This window comes from Denticeps clupeoides, chromosome 8 (genome assembly GCF_900700375.1).
Source record: "Denticeps clupeoides chromosome 8, fDenClu1.1, whole genome shotgun sequence".
NCBI classification, from domain to species: Eukaryota; Metazoa; Chordata; class Actinopteri; order Clupeiformes; family Denticipitidae; genus Denticeps; species Denticeps clupeoides.
Window position 1 is genome coordinate 1,260,012 of NC_041714.1, and position 26,484 is coordinate 1,286,495.

The 26,484-nt window shown below is 43.8% G+C and overlaps 1 protein-coding gene across 3 annotated transcripts in view; it reads left to right on the top strand.

The window, feature by feature from the left end:
* Nucleotides 1-26,484, top strand: part of thada (THADA armadillo repeat containing) — a 52,681-nt gene that overhangs the window by 8,517 nt on the left and 17,680 nt on the right. For all 3 annotated transcript variants that reach the window (XR_003750498.1, XM_028988504.1, XM_028988506.1), the window contains exons 21-29: nt 80-225; nt 4,158-4,267; nt 5,299-5,431; nt 6,136-6,258; nt 6,691-6,813; nt 8,600-8,691; nt 11,732-11,821; nt 14,062-14,193; nt 25,885-26,053. Coding sequence is in view for 2 of the 3 variants with exons in the window: in XM_028988504.1 (XP_028844337.1) it covers nt 80-225; nt 4,158-4,267; nt 5,299-5,431; nt 6,136-6,258; nt 6,691-6,813; nt 8,600-8,691; nt 11,732-11,821; nt 14,062-14,193; nt 25,885-26,053 (1,118 nt within the window). In the remaining variant the exon portion in view is untranslated. The remainder of the gene's footprint in view (nt 1-79; nt 226-4,157; nt 4,268-5,298; nt 5,432-6,135; nt 6,259-6,690; nt 6,814-8,599; nt 8,692-11,731; nt 11,822-14,061; nt 14,194-25,884; nt 26,054-26,484) is intronic.

Consider the following 26,484-nt stretch of genomic DNA (forward strand, 5'->3'; position numbering starts at 1 on the left):
GGGAGAGGTTTCAGCTGGTCTGGTTATTTCTATATTTGTAATGGTATTATTCTGGGTGTGTGGTGTGTGTGTCTTATAGGGGGTGAACGGTACCGAGTCACTGCTCAGATGGTTTTGGTGTGTTGTTGGCGGAGCATGAAGGAAGTGTGCATGTTGCTGGGAGAGGTGTGTCAGAGTTTCCCTTTACACTCTCCCACCAAAAATGGGCTCATCACAGAGGAGCAGGTGAGTAACATACAGACACACACATTATGTCTCAGAGCGTGTGTGTTCCTTGGTCCACATGTTGTGAGTCACTGCTTGTTATGAGCAGACAATTATCAGTCTGGTGTATTTACTGTGTGTGTGTGTGTGTGTGTGTGTGTGTGTGTGTGTGTGTGTGTGTAAGACAGAGACCCCTTGCTGCGGTAGTCTTCAATTAGCATCCACCCTTGTTAACAGGAGAGGCTTTCATTTTAGAATAGCCCACTGTTTAACAAGACTTCTGCCTTCATTCTCTCTGCATTCTTTCCAAATCACTTCCTCCCATTTTCTTCAGAAAGCATGAACACACACACCCACCCACTCATGCCCCCTCCAGCTTGTTAGCCACAACGTAGTACTCAGATTTTATGTGTGTGTATTCATGTTTTCATTTATGATATGTGTGATTTAGTGTAAAACTGTGTAAAATATGACTAAAAAACTGTTACATTTACATCATTTACGAGACGCCCTTATCCAGAGCGACACTGTGGCCTTCTGGTTCAGTAGGCATATACAGTAAGGGCCAAATCAATGATGCCTTCTCACTATGAATGAACACATGTGGAGTTAACAAAAAAAGGTGTAATAACTAGAATATAATACATGTTTTATGTTCTAGTTTCTTCAAAATAGCCACCCTTTGCTCTGATTACTGCTTTGCACACACTTGGCATTCTCTCGATGAGCTTCAATAGGTCGTCACCTGAAATGGTTTTTACTTCACTTGGATTTCACCCTACCTTATCAGGGTTAATTAGTGGAATTTCTTGCTTTATCAATGGGGTCGGGACTATCAGTTGTGTTGTGCAGAGGTCAGGTTACTACACAGCCCTATTGAACAACTGTTAAAATTTATATTATGGCAAGAACCAATCAGCTAATTAAAGAAAAACGAGTGGCCATCATTACTTTAAGAAATGAAGTGGAGTCGCAAAAACATTCAAGCGCTACAACGAAACTGGCACAAATGAGGACCGACCCAGGAAAGGAAAACAAAGAGTAACCTCTGCTTCTGAAGACAAGTTCATCCGAGTCACCAGCCTCAGAAATCACAAATTATCAGCCGCTCAGCAGAGACCAGATAAATGCCTAGTTCTAGCAGCAGACCCATCTCTTGAACAACTGGTAAGAGGAGACTGCGCGAATCAGGCCTTCATGGTCAAATAGCTGCCAGCAAACCAATGCTAAGGAGGGGCAACAAGCAGAAGAGATTTGTTTGGGCCAAGAAATACAAGGGATGGACATTAGACCAGAGGAAATCTGTGCTTTGGTCTGATGAGTCCAAATTTGAGATCTTTGGTTCCAACCGCAGTGTCTTTGTGAAACGCAGAAAAGGTGAATGGATGAATTCCACATGGCTGGTGAAGAATGGAGGAGGAGGTGTGATTGTGTGGGGGTGTTTTGCTGTTGGGGATTTATTCAAGATTGAAGGCACACATAACCAGCATGGCAACCAAAGCATCCTGCAGAGACATGCCGTCCCATCCGGTTTGCTTTTAGTTGGACGATCATTTATTTTTCAAAAGGACAATGACCCCAAACACACCTCCAGGCTGTGTAAGGCTATTTGACCAAGAAGGAGAGTGATGGAGTGCTGCGGCAGATGACCTGGCCTCCACAGTCACTGGACCTGAACCCAATCGAGATGGTTTGGGGTGAGCTGGACTGCAGAGTGAAGGCCAACAAGTGCTAAACACCTCTGAGAAATGTTGGAAAACCATTTCACGTGACGACATCTTGAAGCTCATCGAGAGAATGCCAAGAGTGTGCAAAGCAGTTATCAGAGCAAAGGGTGGCTATTTTGAAGAGCTATGTATTGTTAAATGAAAATGAAAAGGTCCAAACATACCACAATCTTTGTCATTGTAATCCATAGCCATACAACAGCATATATCAGAATATCAGTCATATTATTAGCCATATGATGTCTATAATGAGGTGGGTATATTCTGATACTGACATGTTCAGAACTCCTTGGGATGTCTGCATTCTTGTGTGTGTGTGTGTGTGTGGGTGTATGTGTCAAACAGCAAGAGTTTTATGACTTTTGTTGTGTCTGTTTGGGCTGTGTGTATATATTTATTTTAAAGCGTTTACTGATTCCTTCCTGAATGTCCTGTTTAGAGTCGCCTCGGCTCTGTGTCAGATGTTTCTCTTCTCCTGGGTTACCCAGGCACGCTGAAGGAAATGATTCCACCTCCCATGTGTCAGGGATGAGAGTGTCAGGCTTGGAGCCCCTTAGCGTTGTGCAGGTGGAGGGTTGTATGGTCTTGGGACAGGGTCATGGTGCAAGCTGCCAGTTTCATTGTGACCGAACACCAAAGAGAGCTGTGGCTTGGTGGAGGGTTTGAGCCACACTCCTCTCACATGTTTGCTTAAGCTGGAGCTGAATACGATTGATCTGTCTGGTTTTTGTGGGATTATTCAGAGGCTTCTCTCTCTCTCTCTCTCTCTCTCTCTCTCTCTCTCTCTCACTCACTCACTCACTCACTCACTCACTCACTCACTCACTCACTCACTCACTCACTCACTCACTCACTCACTCACTCACTCACTCACTCACTCACTCACTCACTCACACTCACACACACACACACACACACACACACACACTCGAATTAGGTTTATTATTTCCCTTTTGTGTGAGATAGGGGGCAGCCACAAACTTACCTTACTGAATTTTTTTTTTTGTGTTGATATCAGCCATTTCTGTCATCATAGTTTCCTCATCTCACACTGTGTGTTTGAGACACACACACACAGTTGACTGGCGAGTGTCTAAACATGGCAGACCATTTCCTGTTAGGCCATGTGGCAGGGCGTTTCTCCCACAATAAAGCCTCCAGCATCCGGCGTCTCTAACCTCAGTTCACCTCAGTCCTAATCTGAACCTCCACAGAACCTTCCCAAGCAGTTTCATGGTTCTTAACAACCTCTACTATCAGCTATATAACCAGCTTCTTATTCCGCCAGTAAGACCCCCATCCGCCAGTATGAACCCCACAAATCCCAACCACACATACACATTAACTGCTCCGTGATAACAAATGGAAATATTTGTTATCCAGGAGCTGTTAATGTGTGTTTGTGTGTGTGTGTGTGTGTGGTAGGGATTTGTGGGGTTCATATTTACACCTTTGTGGCCCAGCTGGTTAGTGGATTAGTTCCTTGACCTAAGATGACACCAGGGACATCTAGAATATTCTAGCCCTTTTCTCTTCTCCTTCTGCTTTCTGTTCTGGCCCCTCTATGTCTCCCATTCTTGGCTCCTCCTGTTTGCAGCTACGTTGCTTAGCAGGGAGGAGGAGATGCTATTTGGGTGACTAGGCGGGCCGTGTAATTAGCCAGCAATGGAAAAGTTGGGAAATTTCTCTGCACGTGGTGAACTCTCCGAGGGAGAGGGAGGAAGGGAAGGAAGGAAAGGGGTAAAAAGGAGGTACTCGCAAACAGGAAACAACAACTAAAAAAACTTCTGGCTGGAGCCGTGGTGTTGTAATGGCTCTACACCAGGCGCGGCTGTAAATAACCACCCCACAGGGCGCTGCCCAGTTCAGCCTGTGGCCGTGACCGATGCGATGGACGGACTTCCTGCTGATGTAATTCCCCCAGCTTCGTCCTGTACAGTGGTTGATATTTCATCTGCAAATTTGTCCTACTCTTCTATGGTTGATCTATGTTCTAGTCCATTTTATGCTTGCTGTTTCCAGCTGATTTGAGTAAAGGCGATCCCTCCCCTGTACTCTCCACAGTGGGGCACTTCAGAACTGTGTGGTAGCACTTTTTGCCTCTCCTGCATCACAAGTTACATGTAATTTTTATCAGCAGACATGACTGTAGTCACCTAATTCTCATTGCTCAGTGAATCGGCTGTAATAATTCTCTCTCTCTCTCTGTCTCTCTCTGTGTCACAGGTGGAGGGTGTGGGTCAGTATTTCAGGGAGCAGCTGTTACAGTCACGGCACCGCGGGGCTTTTGAACTGGCCTACGTGGGATTTGTGGGGCTCACAGACATGCTGTGCAGGTGAGGAGCAGCCCGGGATGGAGAATGTGTGTTTATGTGTCTGCGGTGTGTCTGTGTTGGGGAGCAGGACATGTTAACATCTTAATGGACCATTAGGGGGCATTTTAAAAGCGTCTCTGTAGGAGGGTGTGTGTACAGACACTGTGCCTTTGCGCTGTACTCTCCATGTGTTTTAGGGAGTAGCCTTTATGAGTGGTGAACAGATGGCTGATGGGATGTGTGAGGCCTTGCTGGCTCTCCCATCGCGTCTTCGGCTGGAAGAGTCCACTATTTAACTCCAGTGTTGTCCTTGGCAGCAACACCTCATACCTGAGTGGGACTCTTCCTAATGTCCCAGTCCCAGGCTACAGACATCAGCTAAAGGAATCACAAATGGCTGTGAAGAGAGAACAATTTGAGGAACTAGGTTAAGATTGAATGGTTTGTTCCTTTTGATAATTAAACGTTAGGATTTATACTCTATGGTCACGATATAGTCATTTACTTCATCACATATTGAACATTTCCATATATTAGAATTACACCACCTATATGTTACATATATTACACCACCCATAATTCAAATGCTCATTGCATCTTTTGTGGCTTCTTGAACTTGAAGGTTTTTTTTTCTCCAGACTACTCCTTTAAGAGCCTTTAACATTAAGGTTAATCTGTGTTCATGAAATCTAGGGATCTGAACTTGTGGTATGTAGTCTGGAGTGTGAATTTGGAATATCATGTGTGTGTGTTAACTACAGTACTAAGCTGTAGCTGTTCAGTGTGTCTGAGGGATTAAAGTCTTAAACTTCAGTGACAACAATGAGCTCAGTCACAGCAGACCTCAGCACTGTGTGTGTGCTTCTGTACTCCATTCCCTGCTGTGATACAACATGCAGTGATACATGAGATCTCATAAGATATAATAGTGTGTTTTGTTCCAGTTTTTTTTTTTCCCAAGTGCTAGTTTATTTCTGATGTCATCACTCCAAGGAACTGTAATGTGTCTTCACATGTAACGTGTGTGTGTGGACTCTGCTTGTGTGCATTAGGAGTGGCAGTCAGAAGTTGCAGCAGCTGCCATCTCATTGGCTGAGGGAAGTTCTAGGTGAGGTGCGTTCCAGTGACCGTTCATCCAAACTGTGTGCTACACGGCGCAGCGCTGGAATTCCTTTCTACATACAGGTGTGTGTGTGTGTGTGTGTATATTAATATGTAAAGATTTTTTGAAGATATGGGCCTGGCCTACACTAATAAAGTGTTGAAACTCATATACTTCAATGAAGTCTGATTAATCAGTTGGGTTTCTTAATAGTGAAGTAATGAATTTGAGCTCACTGTAGAGCATTGGTACCTTGACTCCCATGATCCCTTGCCATATTGAAACCATCCACATGAGGACAACAGCGATATAAATCCCAAACAGTCTGTGGCAGCTCAGGTTATTCTTTTCTGGCCATGAACTGCCCAGGGTGATGCTTTCCCCAGACCAAGAGTACAGACTCAAGCGCCACGGTGAGAGCGAGTCAGACAGAGCAGTAAAGCAGAGCGTGTTTGGTGTGTTTGGCACAGGTGCGTGTTCTTGCAGAGACATCTTGAAAATGCAGTCGCTTAATTCAGACCTACTGGAAGCCATGTCACAGGGGCTTTAGACGTCCCCAAGGCGATCGCGTGGCTGTCAGTGCCTTATTTAATTTCATCTTAAGCAGAGCTAGTGTGCCGTTCCTCTCTTTCTAAACATGGACTGGCTCCACTTCGCTGCTGGCCTGCTGCTGTCTGCAGGATGTAGTCTGACACTGGCGGCCCAGTCTCGGCATATTCAGGTTTATCTGTCAGATGTTTCTCCATTGATTTGCTGTATATTCATCTGAACGCCCCTCCACGCTCAGGCACTGGTGTCCTCTGAGCCCAAGTCGTCCAGCCGCAGCCTGTTGAAGATGACCATGAAAGAGCTGACCGCACTGGCGATGCAAACGGACAATATGGACGGAGATGGAGGAGCTGTACCACAGGTATACACACACATATGCAATTATTAAAACCCTTTCCAGGTTTGTTATTTGTAGTATGAATATTTAATATCCCGCAGGGTGGTAGTAGCCCAGTGGGTAACACACTCGCCTATGAACTGGAAGACCCAGGTTCAAATCCCACTTACTACCATTGTCTCCCTGAGCAAGACACTTAACCCTAAATTGCTCCAGGGGGGGACTGTCCCTGTAAATACTGATTGTAAGTCGCTCTGGATAAGGGTGTCTGATAAGTGCTGTAAGTGTAATGTAATATTGTGTGTTGGGCTGTTGTACATAACAGACACATTAACAAGCACTCCGTTCACTGTCAATAGAATTTGTCCAACCAACTAATCTTGTAGTTAATAGATGAATGCATTGTTCATTAACTACCCTCTCCTCTCTTCTGCTCTCTGTTTCTCTCACCATCAGGTCCACGCTCTGAACATCCTGAGAGCTCTATATCGAGACACGCGTCTCGGGGAGAACATCATTCCTTTTGTGGCTGAGGGGCTCCAGGCCGCAGTTCTTGGTTTCACCTCCCCGATTTGGGCTGTAAGTGAACGTAAAGAGGGCGTTCATTTCGAACTCCTACTCGGAGCAGTGCTGTACTCAGATCAGGCTGCCGTGGTCACTACCGGCACTACTTTTTAACTAGAATTTTTAGACCAGATCGATTATGATCTGCACTGCATTGATGCCTGAATCACAATGCATCGATTATGATATTCATGTGATCACCCCTCATCTACAGTACAGGCACACGTTAATGGAGTGTTGTGTTTTTGTGTCAGTATAGTAGGTCAGAATACCTCTCCTTATATGTTATGTAACATTTGTATAGCCATCCATTTTAAGTCCACTCACACAGACTAAAGACGCTTAACACTTTCAGTTTTTTGTTGTGTGGCACTTAAGCGAAAATCTCTTAGTTCCATAGCAATGCTGACCGCTTTCCTCCTGTCTTAGTCTTTTTTTCCTGTTTTATTCTGTTCTTTTTAATCCAACTTCTTGTGTTTGACATGGCAAAGTGGTCGTTTTATCTCAGGTCGGTTTTATATACCAAACTAAACCCAGTGTTCTATACGCAGCCTGTTCTCTACTTTGTTTAAACAGTAATAGAGCAGTGATTCAAATTTGGGTTTCTAGAGGATGCAGTGACAGGAGGTCTGTGCTGTGCGTGCACAGAGACATGCACTCCCTTTCATTCTAATCACACGTCCACTTCCACCTGGCTGCTGCCCTAAGCGACACACTTTGATCTGAGCATCATTTGTGGATGTACCATGATGGGGCACATTCTACATTTGGTCCTGTCGGATATAGCCCTCTCCTCACTCGTGTCCCTTCATCCCTCTTCACTATATCAGTTTTCAGCCAAAAATTATCCCTGACATTTGGAGAACATTGTTAATAATGGAAGAGATGAACCACTTAGTTAAGTCTTCTTCAGTAGAGCCAAAGATTTTCAATTGGGTTAAGGTCAGGATTCTGGGGTGGCCAGTCTTTGAGTGAAAAGTATGTGATATGATTTTTATATGCATGTATCATCAGGAAAGAAAAAAAAATCCATTGAAGGGGAAATTTTATATGCAGCAACACCACATGATAAGACTGATGGGGGGGGTATGATGGGGCATCCCTTCCCTTGTTCTTGATCACAATCATTCAAAAATGTTTTCAAACCATATTGCTTCAGCTGTGGTGATTGCTCTCTATAATCCTTCCATTGTCATTCCAAGTTTTAATAATGTGTTGGACAATTACATATCTGAAACTTTCTGCCACATGGTTTAAAAAAAGAATATTAAATATTGCTGCCTGAAATTTTTTAATCACTGAATTAATCCCAAAACCAAAGGCTCTTGCCTATTTTCTTCTTTAACTTTTGAAACATGAAAGATGACTTTTAAGGTCACATGACATTGTTTTCCCCCAGTGTTCAGCCCATATTAGCAGCAGCTTTACCCAACTGCTCCAGTGAAACACATGGACATTATTTCTTAATGTTTTATTTTTAAATGCTCTTTTAGGGTCAGGTGTCCTGTCTGTATCAGTGCTGTGAGTTAGCAGCAGGCACATTTAATATAGCTAGCTTGTGTCTGTGCCCTACTGTACTAGTCAATGTTCTACAACCTGCCATAACCAGCCATAACACTGCTCTGTTGTGAGTATAAACTCTTAAAATATCAGCCTCTCATGCTGCAAGATTGTAAGAAAAATTTGTTCTTATTAAAAAAAAAATAAATTTCACCAACCACAAACATAATATAAACTGGATTGCAGAACCATGTATAAATGTATAATTAAAATAATATAATTGTAATTTTTGTCTTTGCAGGTGAGGAACTCCTCCACTCTTCTCTTCAGTACACTGATCACAAGGATATTCGGAGTGAAGAAGGGCAGAGATGAGCACTCCAAAAAGAACAGGTCTGCCGTCTACTCTAGCACACACACTCATGATCCTGCAGAAAACCCCACAGACAGACTGTATCTGACCAGCAGGGGGTGGTGTAACCCCACCTCCTCTAGGAACATTATTATCCAACTTTTAAAATGTTCCGGATGTCTCTACTGTCTTGCCTAGTAGTTTCACTTTATATTCCTTAACCCACATTAGCCCTGTAGCAGACATGGTCTGTCATGCTTGCTTTATGTCATTGGTTTAAAAACAGACATTTGTTTATGACAAAATGAGGACCACAAACACACTTGTTTGATATGTTTGAACTATTCAGGATGTGTACAATTCAGCTTTGGTTTTGCTATTAACATAGCAAATAAAAAAATATATAAAGAAATTAGTGCATAAATAACAATATAAATACATTTACTGTAAAACTATTCCAGATATTTATAAAGATATTTTTAGCATGAAGTATTGTTAAATGTGTAGTATTTTGTAGTATGACAACAAACTTGCCTTAAGACAGACCAGGGTCTAGTCTGACCAGGACCGGACCAGGACAGGGGCTGGAGTGGTGTGGCTTTCACATAAAAACGATTTATATACATCCCAAGTTCTGCAAAGGTTGGGATGTTTCTAAAATTAGAATAAAATGAAAGCTGAAAGCCTTTCAAATCACATGAACAAATATTTAATTCACGACAGAACATAGATAACAAATGCTGAAACATGGCATTTAACAACAACCGTTTTTTTTCTTCATATTTAAACGTTGTCCCTATAGTCAATATTGACTTGTAAATGATTGACTAACAATCTGGTTAATATAGAGCTCTTTATTCTCTGTTTGCTGCTTCGTTTTTGCTGAAAGGCAGCAGTGAGATCGGACATTTATCTCTGCATGTAATGTGTTTTATAGATGCATTAGATCATATTACTCGGGATGCGTGGCATTTAGTTTAGCACAAAAATGGATGCATAGGTATAAATGACTCCGAACATTCTCAGAACATGTTGATACATTCATGTTGGCCGGCATCTGCTGCCACAATAGTTTTTGGATTCTGGCTTTTCAAAAGCAGTCAGCAAACACAAACTTCTGACCATAGTACCTATTCTTTATGGTTGTATGATTTGGTGCTTGTAAATTGGTTTTGGGTTATATAAGTTTTTTGCATGTTGTACATTTGATTTAATAAATGTTCATTTTGTGTGCAATTCTCGACCACCATCATTGGGTGATGCGCTTTAATTATCACAAGAGAGATGCGAAAATGCTGAAGAGGTGACATGGAGGGTAGCTTCTGGTGACTATTTTAAAACTGCTTACTCAGCTAGTAGTTTAGCACTCGTACCACATGCAAAGAAAGCTGGGCTTTTATAGATGCACTTGTTGGGATTATCTTTTTTTTACCCCAAAAGTCTGATCGCACCAGATGGTTGCATTATTGAGGAATTCGGTCGCATGTGTTACCAAATTGGTTGCACTCTAGAACCCTGAATCAGGTCTGTAACACAATTATCTATATAAGGGCAAAAGCTAGCCAATTTATGTGCAGGGTGCTAGTAGCCTAGTGGGTAACACACTCGCCTATGAACCAGAAAACCCGGGTTCGAATCCCACTTACTACCATTGTGTCCCTGAGCAAGGCACTTTACCCTAAGTCCCTCCAGGGGGGGACTGTCCCTGTAACTACTGATTGTAAGTCGCTCTGGATAAGGGCGTCTGATAAATGCTGTAAATGTATGTGCATAAAATGTCATGGAATAATTAAAAAAATATCCCCTATGTCAAATAGTACACGCTTTACAAATCTCATCATCTACAGAGCATAACATCAACAATTAGAGAAACAGCAGAGAAACAGCAGAATTAGAGAAACAGCAGAAAGCCATTGCCATTGTGTCCAACATGGCATTGACGTGCCATTGTGTCCAAATTTGAAATTTGTGTTGGTAATCTGTCCTCCAGGAGACCTTCCCGCATGTGATCAGCATTCAGTTCAAATGCACCAGCTGTGATGGTATGGGTGAGCATAAGTACATATGGTACGAGCAGTTTACACTCAAGAAACTATAGCTACTGAAAGGTATATAAAGATAAAGGCAACATCTAGGCAACGCCTATTTCAGGGAAGACCTTGTGAATTTTAGCAGGACAATAATGTAAAACCACATACAGCCGTTATTACAAGAGCATGGCTTCCTCAGAGAAGAGTCTGGATGTTGAATTGACCTGCCTGCAGTCCAGATCTTTCACCTATACAGAACATTTGGCTCATCATTAAACTAAACTACTTTAGGCCAGAATGGGACCAAATTCAAGACTGAAATTGTTCTGAAAAGAAGAAGAAGAGAAGCTACACCATAGTAAAACAATTTTATATCTGTTGCAAGCATCAAATTTGAAATGAGGTCATTTTGTGTATTTAAATAAAAAAATTCTCAGTTTAAAAATTTTTTCTGTGTTCTGTTGTGAGTAAATATGGACTCAAGTTGTTCAGTGTAAATTATATTAAATTGTTTCTTAAATTCAGGTTGTAGACAGATTAGCCGGAACCTTGGCACTATTGACAATGAATAATGTCGATTCTCTTTAATGTGGCACCTACTGACTGGTGCGATATATTAAGCAGCAATTGAACTTTTTTTTCCCCCTTGGAACAGAAAACATTTGGTAAGAGAAGAATGGGCCAAGTTGTAATTGTACACGTTTCTAGAACTTGCTCTTTTCCTCTTGCCGACGGCCCTTCCAGAAATGTGCAGTAAACAGTTTAGGGTGATGGTGTTTTGAGGCGGTGCGGGAGCTGATGATGCTAATGAGCGCTTTACAGAGCTGTAAAGGCCCAGTGTTTGAGGAAGTGGCTTACAAAACCAGACCTGTGCAGCCTGCCGGGTTTGCCTCCCAAACATGTCCATCCACCCCCCGACACACACCCTCCTCCCTGTATCTGACAGAAGTACAGTGCAGGCCTTGTTTAATTCTGGCTCTCTGCTGCTGCAGAGTGATGTAAGAATGAGCTGGTCACCGCCTTGATTCTCTCTCTCTCTTTTTCTTTCTAGGATGACTGGTCGGGAGTTCTTCACTCGCTTTCCTGCACTCTACCCATTTCTCCTCACTCAGCTAGAGGAGGCTGTGGGATCTGTCAATAGGTGAGCATGTCTATGCTCTGAGCCTTACACCAGTGCATACGTTTCTTTTATGGTTTCTCTATTTCTCTCTGTGTGTGTATGTATATGTCTCTTGAGAGCCTCCTATGAAAGACCCTTTAAACAGCTTCATTAAACCCCATGAGCCCATTATGCTGCACTGACAGACTGTTTCTTACAGATAACCCTCTCTAGTGCTCTCTCTGCTTTCCCATCATCTCTCTGCCTTTCAATTCTCCTCGAATCCCCACCCTGTCTCCCAGAGTTGTGCAACGTGCCCCAAGTCAATATTATCTTAATATGTATCAAATTATTATAATGCGTTCTCAGTCTGTCTCCCCCCCAGCCCCCTTGCTGAAAGTGGGAGTGGCTTTCCCACGACTGAGCCTCGGTTTCTGCCTGTGCCATACACATCCAGCTCCTTTGCTATCATATTTAATATCATCCATAAATCATTTTATGGAAAAGTCCTGCAGTTGCTGGGGGCTTAGAAAGCCATTAGATTACTCAGCTCTGCCTGCTTGGACAGTGTTTAACATGCCAGGTTAAGGCATAAATTTACCAAAGCAGCTAGAAAATCGTGCACACAGACCTGAAAGTCTTGAAGATTTCTTGGTGTTTTTGCATTCCTGGCTACGTGGGAGAATAATATCAACTTTTCATACACCCTGGTTTCTTGTAGAGGAAGCTGCCATAGCATGGAATTGCAGAAGGATGGCGGCATTGTGTTCTAATGAGAATTACATTTATTTTTGCATCCTTGCAATACATTCCAGGTTGATTCTCTGTTTTAGAGGTGACCAAGCCTGGCAAGTAGCTGGTATGTACATTACCTACGTAAACTGTTTATGACAGGGTTTATACTGAACAGTTACAGTCAAGTTTCTATGTTGGGTTCTCATTAACCTTCCAAGCAGTCTTCATAGTATGCAAGATGATAACAGTACTAGATCAGTCTCTCTCTCTCTCTCTCTCGCGCTCTCTCTTATTATGTAATAATTATGTAAACAAGGTGTCTCTCCGAATCAGGGATCTTTTGCTGTGATTGCAGCATTTCAGACTCACATGTTCTTTCCACCAACGGGGATGGTTTCCAACAGTCCTGAAGATTTATGCTGAACACTTTATTTACATTAACTCATGTTAATCAGCATCTCATGAAGCGGATTTTGATGAGAACTGTAAACAAAGCAGCCATGAAGGTACAGAAGAAGCGACTCTGAAAAAACAGATTCATAAAACATACTTTACTTTCTCCTGATACAACAAATGCTAAATATGTTTCTTCAAAATGGCTTCATCTTGGTCTCCACAACAGCCACAGAGTAGGAGCGTCCAGACTTTTGACTGGGAGTGAACATCTTTTGTTCTTTTAATCACTCATCTCAATCCCCCTACTTTCCTTTTATTCTTCTCCTTTCTCCTCTAAGACTCTCCAGCTGGGCTCATATGTTAACAATTCCTCCTCTTCCCAGCGCCACCATGACATCACGCTCTGGTCCGTCCTCTGCCGTGCCTGACTGAAATTGGATGCTAAACAGATTACGCAGTCTGTGATTAGCGGTCGATTCAGTTTCTCGGCGCAGTGGTTGTGGTGGTCCTCAGGGATCCCTCATGAGGGAAGATGGGCTCAGTTTTTAATGTTCTAATAGAGAACACAAGAGCAGCTGGAATTAGGGTTCTAGTGGATGCACGCTATGGCAACCAATAAGAGGGAAAGCAGTGTGAGAACTTTACTGTTGTGCTGTGTGTGTGTGGAAACAAGTGAGAGGAGGAGGAGAGGTTCTGAATGAATTAACTCCTGATTTCACAACTGATATATAAGAAACCCAAAGGAATCATGTATTAGATATGTTAGATATATCAAATAGTGGCACAGCATTTCTAAATTGGTTCCTTGTGATCTTTGTACTTGTTCTAAATGTGCATGCGAATGTTTATGAAGTGCGTGTATGTTAATGTGTCAGTGTCATTGTCATGCATTTCCGGAATGGTGCGTCACTGTTGCCTTTCCCCTCTCGCTCCCTTACTTTCTTCCTCTTTTTGTGTGCACAGTTTTTCTGGTGTTTATTTCTTAATTCAGTCCATATGACTTCTTCTTTATTCCCCGTCCTTGAATTTCTCTTCCTCATTGTCTAACTCTGAGATGTTTTCTGCTGTTGGTGGTAAAAAGTGTTGCCTAATCAGCACTGAATTTCTGATCTATTGTAAATGTTTTTTTTTTTGTCTGATTGTCATTTCAGTGACTCTGGGGAAGTGAAACTGCACCCCAGTCTATTCCTCTTGCTGTTAGTTTTGGGAAGACTCTACCCTTCCCCCATGGATGGCTCTGCATCCCCTCTATGCCTTGCAGCCTTTGTGCCCTTTATAATACGGTAAGTGCACAACACAACACAATATAATATAAAAAATGCATTCTGAATTAGTTTGCACTGTCATAAGGATACGTACCATGAGAAAGCACCATGAGTCCCTGTGGACACAAGTTGAATTATGTTGAACTTTGACCTCTCGTGACTCATTGATGTGCAAACAATAGAAACAAGGCACTGCAGCAGCTCTCAAACCAAGATGGAGAGGAGGTTGATTATAAGTTGATGAAACATTTGAATTAAATCGCTACAATCCTACTACGAGGAACCATGCGCATGCACCAGGAGTTTTCTGAATCGCGGGGGGAGTTAACTTTACACTGCATATAGCTAAAGTCTTGATATCCAACAGCACTGTATCAGATGTTTTGATAGCCTACAGAATTCAGAGAAAATCTGTGTGTACTTCACATCACACACACACTCATTCTTTGCTTTCCCAGAAGCCTCAACTGTTATCTGTGTATCCAAGAAGGAGGGTATATTTCTCTTGAAGCACCTAGTCTGCCAGCAGTGGGAATTCATGGTCGGGATGCGCCTGATTTGTCTCTTTTGGGAGGAAAGAAAAACTGCACATGAAAAATATTTTTGGAATGTGTTCCCTGTGCACCTGGCCTGACCTTCAGGTCTTCTGATTGCCGTGTTGGAGTGTGTGGAGTGTGTAGGCAAAGGACCATGAGCTCTGATCACTCTGATCACACATGCCAGTGCTCTCCTCTTGTTGATTGCTTTTGTGTGGGGTGGACGTTCTGTTCTTTGCTTTGGGGAAAACAACATGTTGGAGATTAGACAGAAGAGCTGGAAAACTGTCTGAAAAAGTTGGTCAAATGCCTTCGCAGGAAATCATTAAGATTTTGGGCCACTTAAATTGAATTGAAATGCATTGATTTATTGAGGATAAAATATCCAATGCATTTCAGTGACTCTCACAAATCTTTAGAAGTGTATGCGCATTAATATTGTCCGAAAATGTATTCTCAGATACTAATCGATAGTACAATTTATTATCAATTTTGATATCAATTAGCACTGGTATTGATACTTAAATACCAGTTTAGCATCTGCCAGTTCACTGAAATTTTCAACAGGCACTGCAGCAGGCAGCCGCTCGGATGACCCAACGTTCACATGAGAGACGCTTGAAACATGGCAGCAGGCGAAAGCATGCATGCACATACAAACATATATATGGTGTTATGACTATTAAAATATTCTAAAAATATTTTTTAATTGTTAAAAAGTTCCTGTGTAATTTTTTTTCCCTCCTCTAGTATTGAAAATAGTTCCATCATTAGTATCGGTACAGAGTTTGAATTTTTTTTGTATTGTGACAAGCTTAATGTGCATCTGATGAGCATAAGATAAGTCATTTGCAAGTGCCAACATTCTAGTAAACTTTAGGTCCTGTGTCCATGCGGATGTTACTGTGACACACATCACTTATACAGTCCCTGACAAAAGTCTTGTTGCTTGTGTACAAATTGACCTCAAATGCCGCTGAGATATGTTTCTAATCAATTTTGTTTTACAAGAAATGGCTTTTGTAATAATGTTTCAGTGCAAAACAAAACTGTCAAAAAGTATTCTAATATTCAAAGCTTGGTAAACCCATTGAGGGAATTTTTTGCAAAGACATAAGTGTTGTCGCTTTATCATATGAGCTCTACCTGTGACTAATAATGGATCAATTAGGTCTCAGGTGTGTATAAAAAAGTACCCCAGTACACTAGACCCTCACACCAACTGCAACTAGAACTCTGCAAACATGCCAAAGATTCACCCTGAGACTAAAGTGTTGATTATCAAGAGGCTGAAGACCAGATCCCCTGCTGATGTGGCAGACACCTTCAAAGTGTCTCAGCGTCAAGTACAGAGGATAAAAAAAAAGATTTGAAGAGACTGGAGGCGTTTTTGACGCGTAGGTCAGTCAGACCCCGCAAGAAAACTGCTCGAGAAGACCGTTTTTTGGCTCAAAAATACAAGGCCAGCTAATTTTTCACTGCAACAGAGCTCCACGAGACCTGGTCACCTGAAGTCTCTGGTTCAACCAGTGCAATTTGTCGGATTCTGTCTCGAAATGGCCTCCATGGTCAAATCAGTGCCCAGAAGCCAGCACTAAACAAAAGACAATTGAAAAACCATGTGGCATTTGCCAAGACCCACAGCCTGAAAGGATGGATGCTGGAAAAGTGGCACAAGGTGAATTTTTCAGAATACAGTCACTGCAAATATTGCAGGAAACCTACTGGAGCCCGTATGGATCCGAGATTCGCCCAAAAACAGTGAAATTTGGTGGCGGAAAAATCATGGTCTGGGGTTACATCCAGTATGGGGGTGTGCAAGAGATCTGCATGGTTGGAAGGCAACATCAATAGGCTTAAATACCAAGAAATCTTTAAAACCTTTAAAAGAGGTCAAATTCTGCAGCAGTATGGTGCTCCATCACATACTTCCATCTCCTCTTGCTCATCAAGTTCATCAAGGTGAAGAATATCAAGATGCTCCAGGATTGGCCAGCCCAGTCACCAGACATGAACATCATTGAGCATGTGTGGAGTAGAATGAAAGAGGAAGCATGGAAGATGAAACCAAAGAATATTGAGGCATGCAAGACTGCTTTCTTTACTATTCTTGATGACTTCATGATTAAATTGTATGAATCCTTTCCAAACCGCATGCATGCAGTCCTTCAAGCTCATGGAAGTCATACAAGATATTAAATTTGGATCTGACAGCACCACTACTCAATTTGCTGACATTTTTGTATTTGCAGTCAATTTCTTTATATGTGCAATGGATAACGCATCTGACTACAGATCAGAAGATTCTAGGTTCGACTCCTGGCTGGCTCGTGCATTTGTGTTCTTTAGGGGCAGAGGTGGCCTAATGGTTAAGGAAGCGGGCCAGTAATCAAAAGGTTGCCGGTTCGAATCCCGATCCTCCAAGGTGCCACTGAGGTGCCACTGCGCAAAGCACCGTCCCCACACACTGCTCTCCGGGCACCTGTCATGGCTGCCCACTGCTCACTCAGCACTAGGGCTGTATACCTTGGAGAACCTGGCGATACGATACATACCTCGATACACAGGTCACGATTCGATACGTACCTCGATACAGAGCTGTCTCGATATGATTTGATACAATGTGACACGATTCGATACGATTCAATAAAAATACATGGGCCAGAGCCAATTAGTTAATGCTCAACAAACAGAACTCAATTTATTGAAGACAAAAGTGCATTATAACGAAGTGCATTTTGCTTAAATATTTGCAACTTTAAGTGCTCTGATTAATTGTACACAAATTGTATTAATCTGGAAATTACCACAAGTCAACATTTAACTTTCCAAGGGTACAGTCTGAGCTCACACAAGCACAAAATCTTCTTCTTCTTATTCGTAATTTCTTATTAAATCTTCTTATTATTTTTTTTGTGACACCATGTACTGCCATAACATATTTCACTATGAAATCACTTAAATGCTATATCTTGCTTTAACATTTGGCACAACCTAAGCTCGTTGGACAGAAGAGCAGCGGAGACAGCGGGTTGCTGCTCAAGAAAGCGCTCGAGCATATCATGCGTGTCACGACATCGGTGATCAGTTTATGTTCAGGCAACTCGAGCAACTTCTGCTTCTGTCGAAGTACGTGGCTGGCTGTGGTACTGCACTTAAAAAAGGTGGATATCCGTCTAACACGTCCCAATAAACGAGTGACAGACAGCAGGAAGCTTCAGTGCACGCTGCGAGGCCAGATTTAAAGTGTGAGCGAAGCACCTGAAATGCAACATACCGGCAAGCTCCGCTCATATTTGCGGCGTTGTCAGTCACAATAGCGGGGTCTTTGGATACGAGGTCCCACTCCTCCAGCGCCGCTTTCAGTAACTCTGCAATGTTTGACCCTGTATGGCTCTTGTGCATGGCTCGCTTTTGTAAAACGTGCGACATCAGTTCCCACTCCTCGTCAACGTAATGGCAAGTAATTGTAACAAAAGCTTCCGTGGCTCGCGATGTCCACCCGTCACAATCAGTGCCACTCGTGGGGCAGAACTCAGGGCTGACTTAACATTGTCTTTGACTTTGTCATATATTCTCGGTACTGCTTTGTCGGTCATGTAGCTGCGGGTAGGGATCACGTAACGGGGATCTAACGTGTTGATCATAAAGCGAAAGCCTGTGTTCTCGACAACACTGTAGGGACATAAACCTTTGCAAATATAATGCACCACAGACTCCGTAATCTTCTGTGCACGGACTGAGTTAGATGGAAGCTTGGATGTTGCGTTGTCCAAAGTAGTTTGCGTGGGGTCCCGTGTTTTTTGGGCTGCGGCGAAGCTAGCTTGTCCGCATGGTGTCTTTGCAGGTGGGCGTGCAGGTTAGTTGTATTACCGGTGTAGCGTATAGAAGCCTGGCAATGCTTGCAGGTTGCATTTGTTTTATCGATCCCTTGGTTTCCTTCCTTTGCTTTAAAACCAAAATGTGTCCAAACATCTGCCTTTAGGGACAACGGCGCTTCTAAAATCTTCGACATTTTCCATAAGTTTTTTTAAACTCGCGGTCGCCGCTGCGCCCCCTAAAGGCTGGGCGGAGTATCGATACTAAGGGCTAGAATATCGATACTGTATCTTTTTTTATTATATCGTTATGTATCTAAGAATCAATATTTTGAGCACACCCCTACTCAGCACTGTGTGGTGTGTTGCGTGTGACAATCACTTCACTTTATTTATTTTATTATATAGGCGACAAAACTTTTGTCTTGTCAAAATTTGACCTCCTGACCTTTCTGATAAATCTTTTTTCAGTGAAACTAATTCATTTCAATGCATTAAACATAATTTGGTAGGGTTTTAGCTTTTCATATGAGCTATTTCTAACACCAATATATTAATTAAAAGTCAGGTTAATAGCAGGTCGTTGTTGTCTTACTCCGCTTATCTGGGTCCTGGTTGCGGGGGCAGCATCCCAAGTAGGGAATCCCAGACAGCCTTCTCCCCAGCCACCTCCACCAGCTCCTGCGGGAGGACCCCAAGGTGTTCCCAGACCAGATTGGAGATCTAATTTCTCCAGTGTGTCCTGGGTCGACCCGGGGGCCTTCTGCCGGCAGGACATGTCCGAAACACCTCCCCAGGGAGGCATCCTGGAGGCATCCTGACCAGATGCCAGAACCTCAACTCTTGATGTGGAGGAGCAGTCCCTCCCGAATGTCTGAACTCCTCACCTAATCTCTACGGCTGCGCCCGGCCACCCTACGGAGGAAATTCATTTCGGCAGCTTGTATCTACGATCTCGTTCTTTCGGACATTACCCAAAGCTCATGACCATAGGTGAGGATTGGGACGTAGATCGACAGATAAATTGAGAGCCTTGCTTTCTGGCTCAGCTCCCTCTTCACCATGACAGATCGGTTCAGCGTCCGCATCACTGCAGATGCTGCCCCAATCCGCCTGTCGATCTCCTGCTTCCATCACTTGTGAACAAGACCCAGAGATACTTAAAATCCTCTACTTGAGTCAGGACCTCTCTACCGACCCGGAGTTGTCAAGCCACCCTTTTCTGGTCGAGAACCGTGGTCTTAGATTTGGATGTGCTAATCCTCATCCCAGCCGCTTCACACTCGGCTGCGAAACTACCCAGTAAGAGCTTAAGGTCAGAGCCTCATGAAGTTAGGAGGACCACATCATCCACAAAAAACAGAGCAGATTTTCCTGCCACCAAACTCGACACCCTCCACACCACGGCTGCACCTACAAATTCTTTCCATATAGGTTATGAACAGAACCAGTGACAAAGGGCAGCCCTGGCGGAGTCCAACCCTCACCGGGAACGACGTACTGCCGGCTATGTGGACCAAACTCACGCTCCTCTGGTACAGGGACTGAATGGCCCTTAACAAAAGGCCATCCACCCCATACTCCTGGAGCGCCCCCATAGGGTGCCCCTGGGGACACGGTCTCCAAATCCACAAATGATCGCCCCCATGCCCCCTCCATCACTCCAGCAAGTGTAAAGAGCTTGTCCACAGTTCCACAGCCAGGACAAAAACCGCATTGCTCCTCCTCAATCTGAGATTCAACTATCGACCAGACCCTCCTCTCCAGTACCTTGAAGTAGACCTTTCCATGGAGGCTGAGGAACCTATAACCCTTATAGTTGGCCTATAGCCCCAGGCAATGTCAGCTGCTCCCTATCTACCCTGTAAACAGTGTGAGCGAGTTGCTGCCTTCGACTGCCTTCGAGGCGTCGGATGGTTTTCTGCTACCAGGGTGGTAGTAGCCTAGTGGGTAACACACTCGCCTATGAACCAGAAGACCCGGGTTCGAATCCCACTTACTACCATTGTGTCCCTGAGCAAGACACTTAACCCTAAATTGCTCCAGGGAGACTGTCCCTGTAACTACTGATTGTAAGTCGCTCTGGATAAGGGCGTCTGATAAATGCTGTAAATGTAAATGTTTCTGAACCTCTTTGGGGGCGATCAGTAGTCTTTTTCCATGGCCTCCCTGAACTCTTCCCATGCCCGAGATTTTGCCTCGCCAACTGCCACTGCAGCACCCCACTTGACCGTTCAGTGCCTGTCTGCTGCTTCTGGAGACCCACAGACCAGCCAGAATGGAGTCTCTAGTCAGAGCACTATCTAGCACTCGTCCCAGGCACTCAAAAAAGAGTACTCTGAGCTGCTATTTGGCGCATAAGAGCAAACAACATTCAGTCCCCATTCCCCAAACATGGAAGCTACCCTCTCATCCCCTGGGTAAACTGGGAGAAAAAAAGGTTGAGAATCTTGGGGCAAACAAAAAGCCAACCCCAGCCCTCCTCTTCTCACCTGGAACAACTCCAGCAAAGGAGAGTGTCCAAACTCTCTCAAGGACTTGGGGTTCCAGAGCCAATGCTATGTGTCAAGGTGAGTCTGAATATTTCTAGCTGGTACCGCTCAAGCTCTTCCACAAGATCCAGCTCCTTCCCCGCCAGAGAGGTGACATTTCATGTCCGAATAGCCAGTTTCCTTGTCTGGGGATTGGACCGCCAAAGCTCCTGCCTTGGTCTGCCAGCTGATCCACATTACACCAGACCCTTCATGTTCCTCCTGCGGGTGGTGAGTCCACAGTTGGATGAGACCCATGGGCGAAAGCGGGACAGCCAGGTGCTGGCTCATGGGCCCCATACCCTGTCCTGGGTAACCCTCCAGGCAGGGTACACTGACTCTTTGTTGTTCTTTCCATGAAAGATCTTCTGGATCGTTCTTTGTCTAACCCTTTACCAATTGAGACCAATTTGTCATGGGAGACCCAAAGAGCTTAAGGTCAGAGCCTCATGAAGTTAGGAGGACCACATCATCCACAAAAAACAGAGCAGATTTTCCTGCCACCAAACTCGACACCCTCCACACCACGGCTGCACCTACAAATTCTTTCCATATAGGTTATGAACAGAACCAGTGACAAAGGGCAGCCCTGGCAGAGTCCAACCCTCACCGGGTACGACGTACTGCCGGCTATGTGGACCAAACTCACGCTCCTCTGGTACAGGGACTGAATGGCCCTTAACAAAAGGCCATCCACCCCATACTCCTGGAGCGCCCCCATAGGGTGCCCCTGGGGACACGGTCTCCAAATCCACAAATGATCGCCCCCATGCCCCCTCCATCACCCCAGCAAGTGTAAAGAGCTTGTCCACAGTTCCACAGCCAGGACAAAAACCGCATTGCTCCTCCTCAATCTGAGATTCAACTATTTGAATCTCAGATTTTGTCATGGGAGACCCTTCCAGGGGCACCAAGTGCCCCTGACAACATAGCTACTAGGATCTTTAGGGCTCTCAAACTCCTCCACCACCATTCAAGGAGGAGGTTAATAGCAGTTATTTCTACAAAATAGATAAACGACAAGACTTTTGTCATGGACTATAGAAATGGGAGTTCATTTCACCTTCAAATTTTCCAGATTTCAATCCAATTGAGTGTCCGTGGGATGTGCTGTAAAAACAAGTTTAATCCATGCAGGTACTGCCCATCTGATACCACAGCATACCTTCAGAGGTCTAGTTGAGTCAGACACAATATCAGGCAGGTGGTTTTAATGTTGTGGCATAATGACTCATTCTCCTTCCAAGTCTTTTCTTGGTCCCACTTGTCATCTGATAGATTAAACACAATTCTTGCTGAGCCTTAAACATCCACCTCTGGTGGTTCTCAAACCAACACCCATAGCACTACTCCTCCACCACTTCGCAGCTACCACGACGGACCATTCAGTGGTGGCCAGGGCTTTCATCATTATAGCACCCTTAAATATGTTATAAACACCAGCCACTCAATAAATGTTGCTCTTGTTTCACTCATGCATTTGGTTTTTGCTGAAACAATCAGTTGAGTATATAAATTTCATAATCCTGCATGTTCTTAAACGTTGCTGGCCTTACCATACTGAGAGTACCTGAACAAGAACAGTAGCTCCTGAAAATGTGCACCAACAAATGCAGGGTTGTTTGGAGGGATATGAGGTGTAGATAAATTCGCCATATATTTAGACACAGGAAGTTACAGACATAGTGCAAAGTACTACATCACCCATGAATCATCGTGATTTTGGGTGTCATGGTGTGAAGGTTGTGTTGCTTTTTAGCACAGCTGTTCATTGTCATGAATTTCCATTTTGTTCTGAACTCGCTTCTGCAGACAGTTTGCACATTCACTGTTTCCCTTTGAACAGCTAATTTTCTTTTGCTGATATGCATTTTCCTCTTTTGGGAGGATTTGGAAATTTGGTGTAAATGTGCATCATGTTTGGAGTCTAGTGGTCAACAAATGTGGCCACCAGCTGACCTGCAGCCTACAGTTGGAAACATCTTCCATGGTATCCGTTTAGCCATATTGTTCATTGGTGGCTTGAACATGTAGTTGGAAGACACTCTTGATGATTAATTAATACAAGTAAGATGGACAACCTAAGGCTATGTGGAAGCTGGACAAGTTCTTCAACAGACACATTTATACCTTCTCGTAATGTAAAACTCTGATGTAGTTTATTACTTATAAACCATGTAAAGCAGCTGGATATATATGTTGCTGTACCTAATATTGTGGTCAGTTTGTATACATTTTACTCTGCTGCTGACGCTACACAGTTGCAAAGCACAAATTTTGTAGTCCCACTGGTATGTCTGTCCATGTGTGTGTCCTCAGAAAGGTTTCATATCTTCACGGTCTCTGAATTTGGTTGGGAGGTAAAGACCTTTGTGGTTTTGGTTCAGGTGTGAGTTTGCAGCAATGGTGACAAGATCCTGCGAGCGTGGTGGGGTTAACTGCTGCGAGGCAGATGACTGGCTGCTTCCTGTCAGTGGAGGTATGTGCGCACATCGATCCCAAATGAAGGCCACATTTTGGAGAGGCTAAATTTAGCCAGGCTTTGGCTGCTCCGCTTTTTTATTATTTTTTTTTGGACTGCACTCGCCTCCTCTCCTGTCCCTCTTCCTCTGTGTGTTGTCATTGGTATCAGACGTTTTCTGGGTGTGTGATTTACTCCCACTCTGGCGTTTACCACTGGTTTCTGTTCTCCATTCTCTGCCTGCTGGTCCACTGCACCTTTGCTGTTCTTCCTCTTACTGACTACAGTTCTTCTGTCACAAAACCAGTGTCACAGATTTTGTCATGCAGGATACAGCAAAGTGAATGAAGGCAGATCTGAATATCAGTGTTGTTCACCATATCTCAAAAGTCATGTGTGTGATGATACTGATGAACCAAAGAAGCCAAAAGAAAGAAAGAGCAGTAGAGTCAAGGTCAAGGTTGGGTCGAGCTGAGACAAGGCAGGAGACTCCAAACGGACATCCTCAAGTGTAATTGGTCCGAAGCTTGATATGCCATGTTGGAGCTGGGATTGGATCCCTGCAATGTGAGACATGTGTGAAGACAAAGGCATTTGTGGTTTTCATCTTTTCTTTAATCAAGGGATGTCAGTCAGTTCATTTAAGTTTGGTTTTGTTTTTGCAACGGCATTTACGGTAACATTGCCTCAGCGCAGCTTTGTAGCCAAAACAGAACCAAAACCCCTTCAAAGAGGCTTAGTTTTATTAATGACATAATTTGGTTATGACTCAGGGACCCTTGTTGTTCTTTCGGTACCGTTCATTCCCTTTGGACCCTTTCTTTTCCTCCACATGTTTGAGATTAAAGGGGAATTGCTTTGCTTCAATATCTGTAAACGACGGACTCAGCAGAACTGGTACCAGAGTGGTGGCGGCTGTAGTTTTAGTATACCTTGTCATGACCGACAGACCCAAATCAAACCCAGCTGGGGGGAGAAAGCACATAATGGTGACAGTCTGGGGCTGTCACTTTGGCCCCAAGAACATGGTCTGAAGGGGCTGTTTCTAAAATTACACCTTTCCAAACGGCCGTTTCCTCCCCAAAGACTTTTAATGGTGCAAATTAGCAATGATAGTTAACATATGGGGCTGTGGGGACTGGTGTTTATTAGAGGTGATGTTTTGTTTTTTCTTTTTTTACGTATGTGGATGAGTTGTAATCATGTTTGTGTAGAGATATGCTGTACAGCACACACAGTCTCTTTTTTTTCTTCCTTTTTGTGTCAGTGTGTATTCCTCTGTCTCTCTTCTGTTCCTTACTTACCCTGCCTGTTTCCTGCCAAAACCGTACACTTGTAGGAAGCCACTGGTCCATTTCTGGGTACAGCGCATCTTCTCTTCTGTTATATATGCAAACGCAATGGTGGTCTAGTGGTAATCTGAAGGTTGCCGGTTTGAATCCCGAGCCGCCAAGTTGCCACTGTCGTGCCACTGAGCAAAGCACCGTCCCCACACACTGCTCCCTGGGCACCAAGGGTCATGGGAAGAGGACACATTTTGTTGTGTGCACCGTGTTCTGTGCTGTGCTTCACAATGACTGTCACTTTACGTTCACTGTCATCTCCCCCGGCGTCTACATTCCACCTGGGTTTCACCCGGCCATACCGTCTTCCTGCCATGTCAGCTGATTGTAATGAAGTCATTTTGGTTCCTACCGCAGCATCACTTGGTTTTCTTTAAGCCACTGCTGCACTGTTCCTGCCAGGAGATTATCAGTTTCTTCTTTTGTGTTTTTGAATTTTTTTACTGGGGAGGGACATATTAATCAATCATTATGAATTCTGTATGAGTGAAAACTAATGCAAAGCCACGGATGTTCCTTTATTTTTCTTTACAGAACATAAGTGATGCAGGAACTTATTGCCAAATGGAGAATCAGATTAGTCCTGTTGGCTCCTTTTTGTTTCTGGTTGTTTTTATAAAATCTCAAATGCAGTTCAAACATCTCACTGTCTGCTGAAGGTCATGTCCTTCCTGTCACCCACTGCTGTGTGCTTTTTGTGCTCGGTTTCATTGGTGGCTTGTGGGTAGGGCAGCCTCCTCTGTGGTGGTGTCCAGATCCCAATGCTCCACACACCTTTGTTCTTTCAGTCGTGCTCGTCTTCACAAGTTGATGGATGGAAGTTCTCCTTACTCCTCTAGAAGTTTTCCACAGTGAGGGAGACCTTGTGTTTTGATTTAGCGGTCATAAACCACTCACCCAGACAGGCATCAGAGAAAGCTGCCCGAAACCGACATCACACACACACACAGAACTTTCTTTACGGTAAATGAATTGATAAGTGCTAATAAATTTTGTCTTTCATGTTGTTTAACAATCCAGATGTGGTCGGTCTGCGGTTTACCGCACACGGGAGATGGCTGCTCGTGCTCTGGTGCCGTTTGTCCAGGTCCCATTGGTCCCTGCCACCATCCAAACCCTTCTGGAAGGGCTGCCACTCCATCCCGGCCCTGGAGCGCAACAGAACCACATCCATGGGACCTTACTGCAGGTGAGAACCCAGATGTGTCCATTAGCTCCATGTTAACTGCCTCTTCCAGCCATGTCACCATGTGACAGTGCAATTCACAGTGATGGTGGTGAGAACCTTGAAATTCAGTCTAGTTTCAGCTTAATTAAATGTAATGTTTAGGGCTGAGCAATAGCATACCGTGGGCCATCTGTCACTGGAAAAAACAAGCACAGAGTGACATACATACATGTAATTTGCTGGATCACATTTTCTTACAATTTTGTGAGAAAAGTCCATGTTTGTACTGCCAAAGTTGAGTAGAGTTCAAGATCACAATGCCAAACTGCACCAGTCTAAACAATCATGTGGGAGCTCCTAATAGGGTGGGGCTGCTTGTAGGATCTCCAACATCCTGAAGATAGGGGTACTAACTTGGGAAATAGCAAAATTCTGATGTGTTCAGGTTCGTC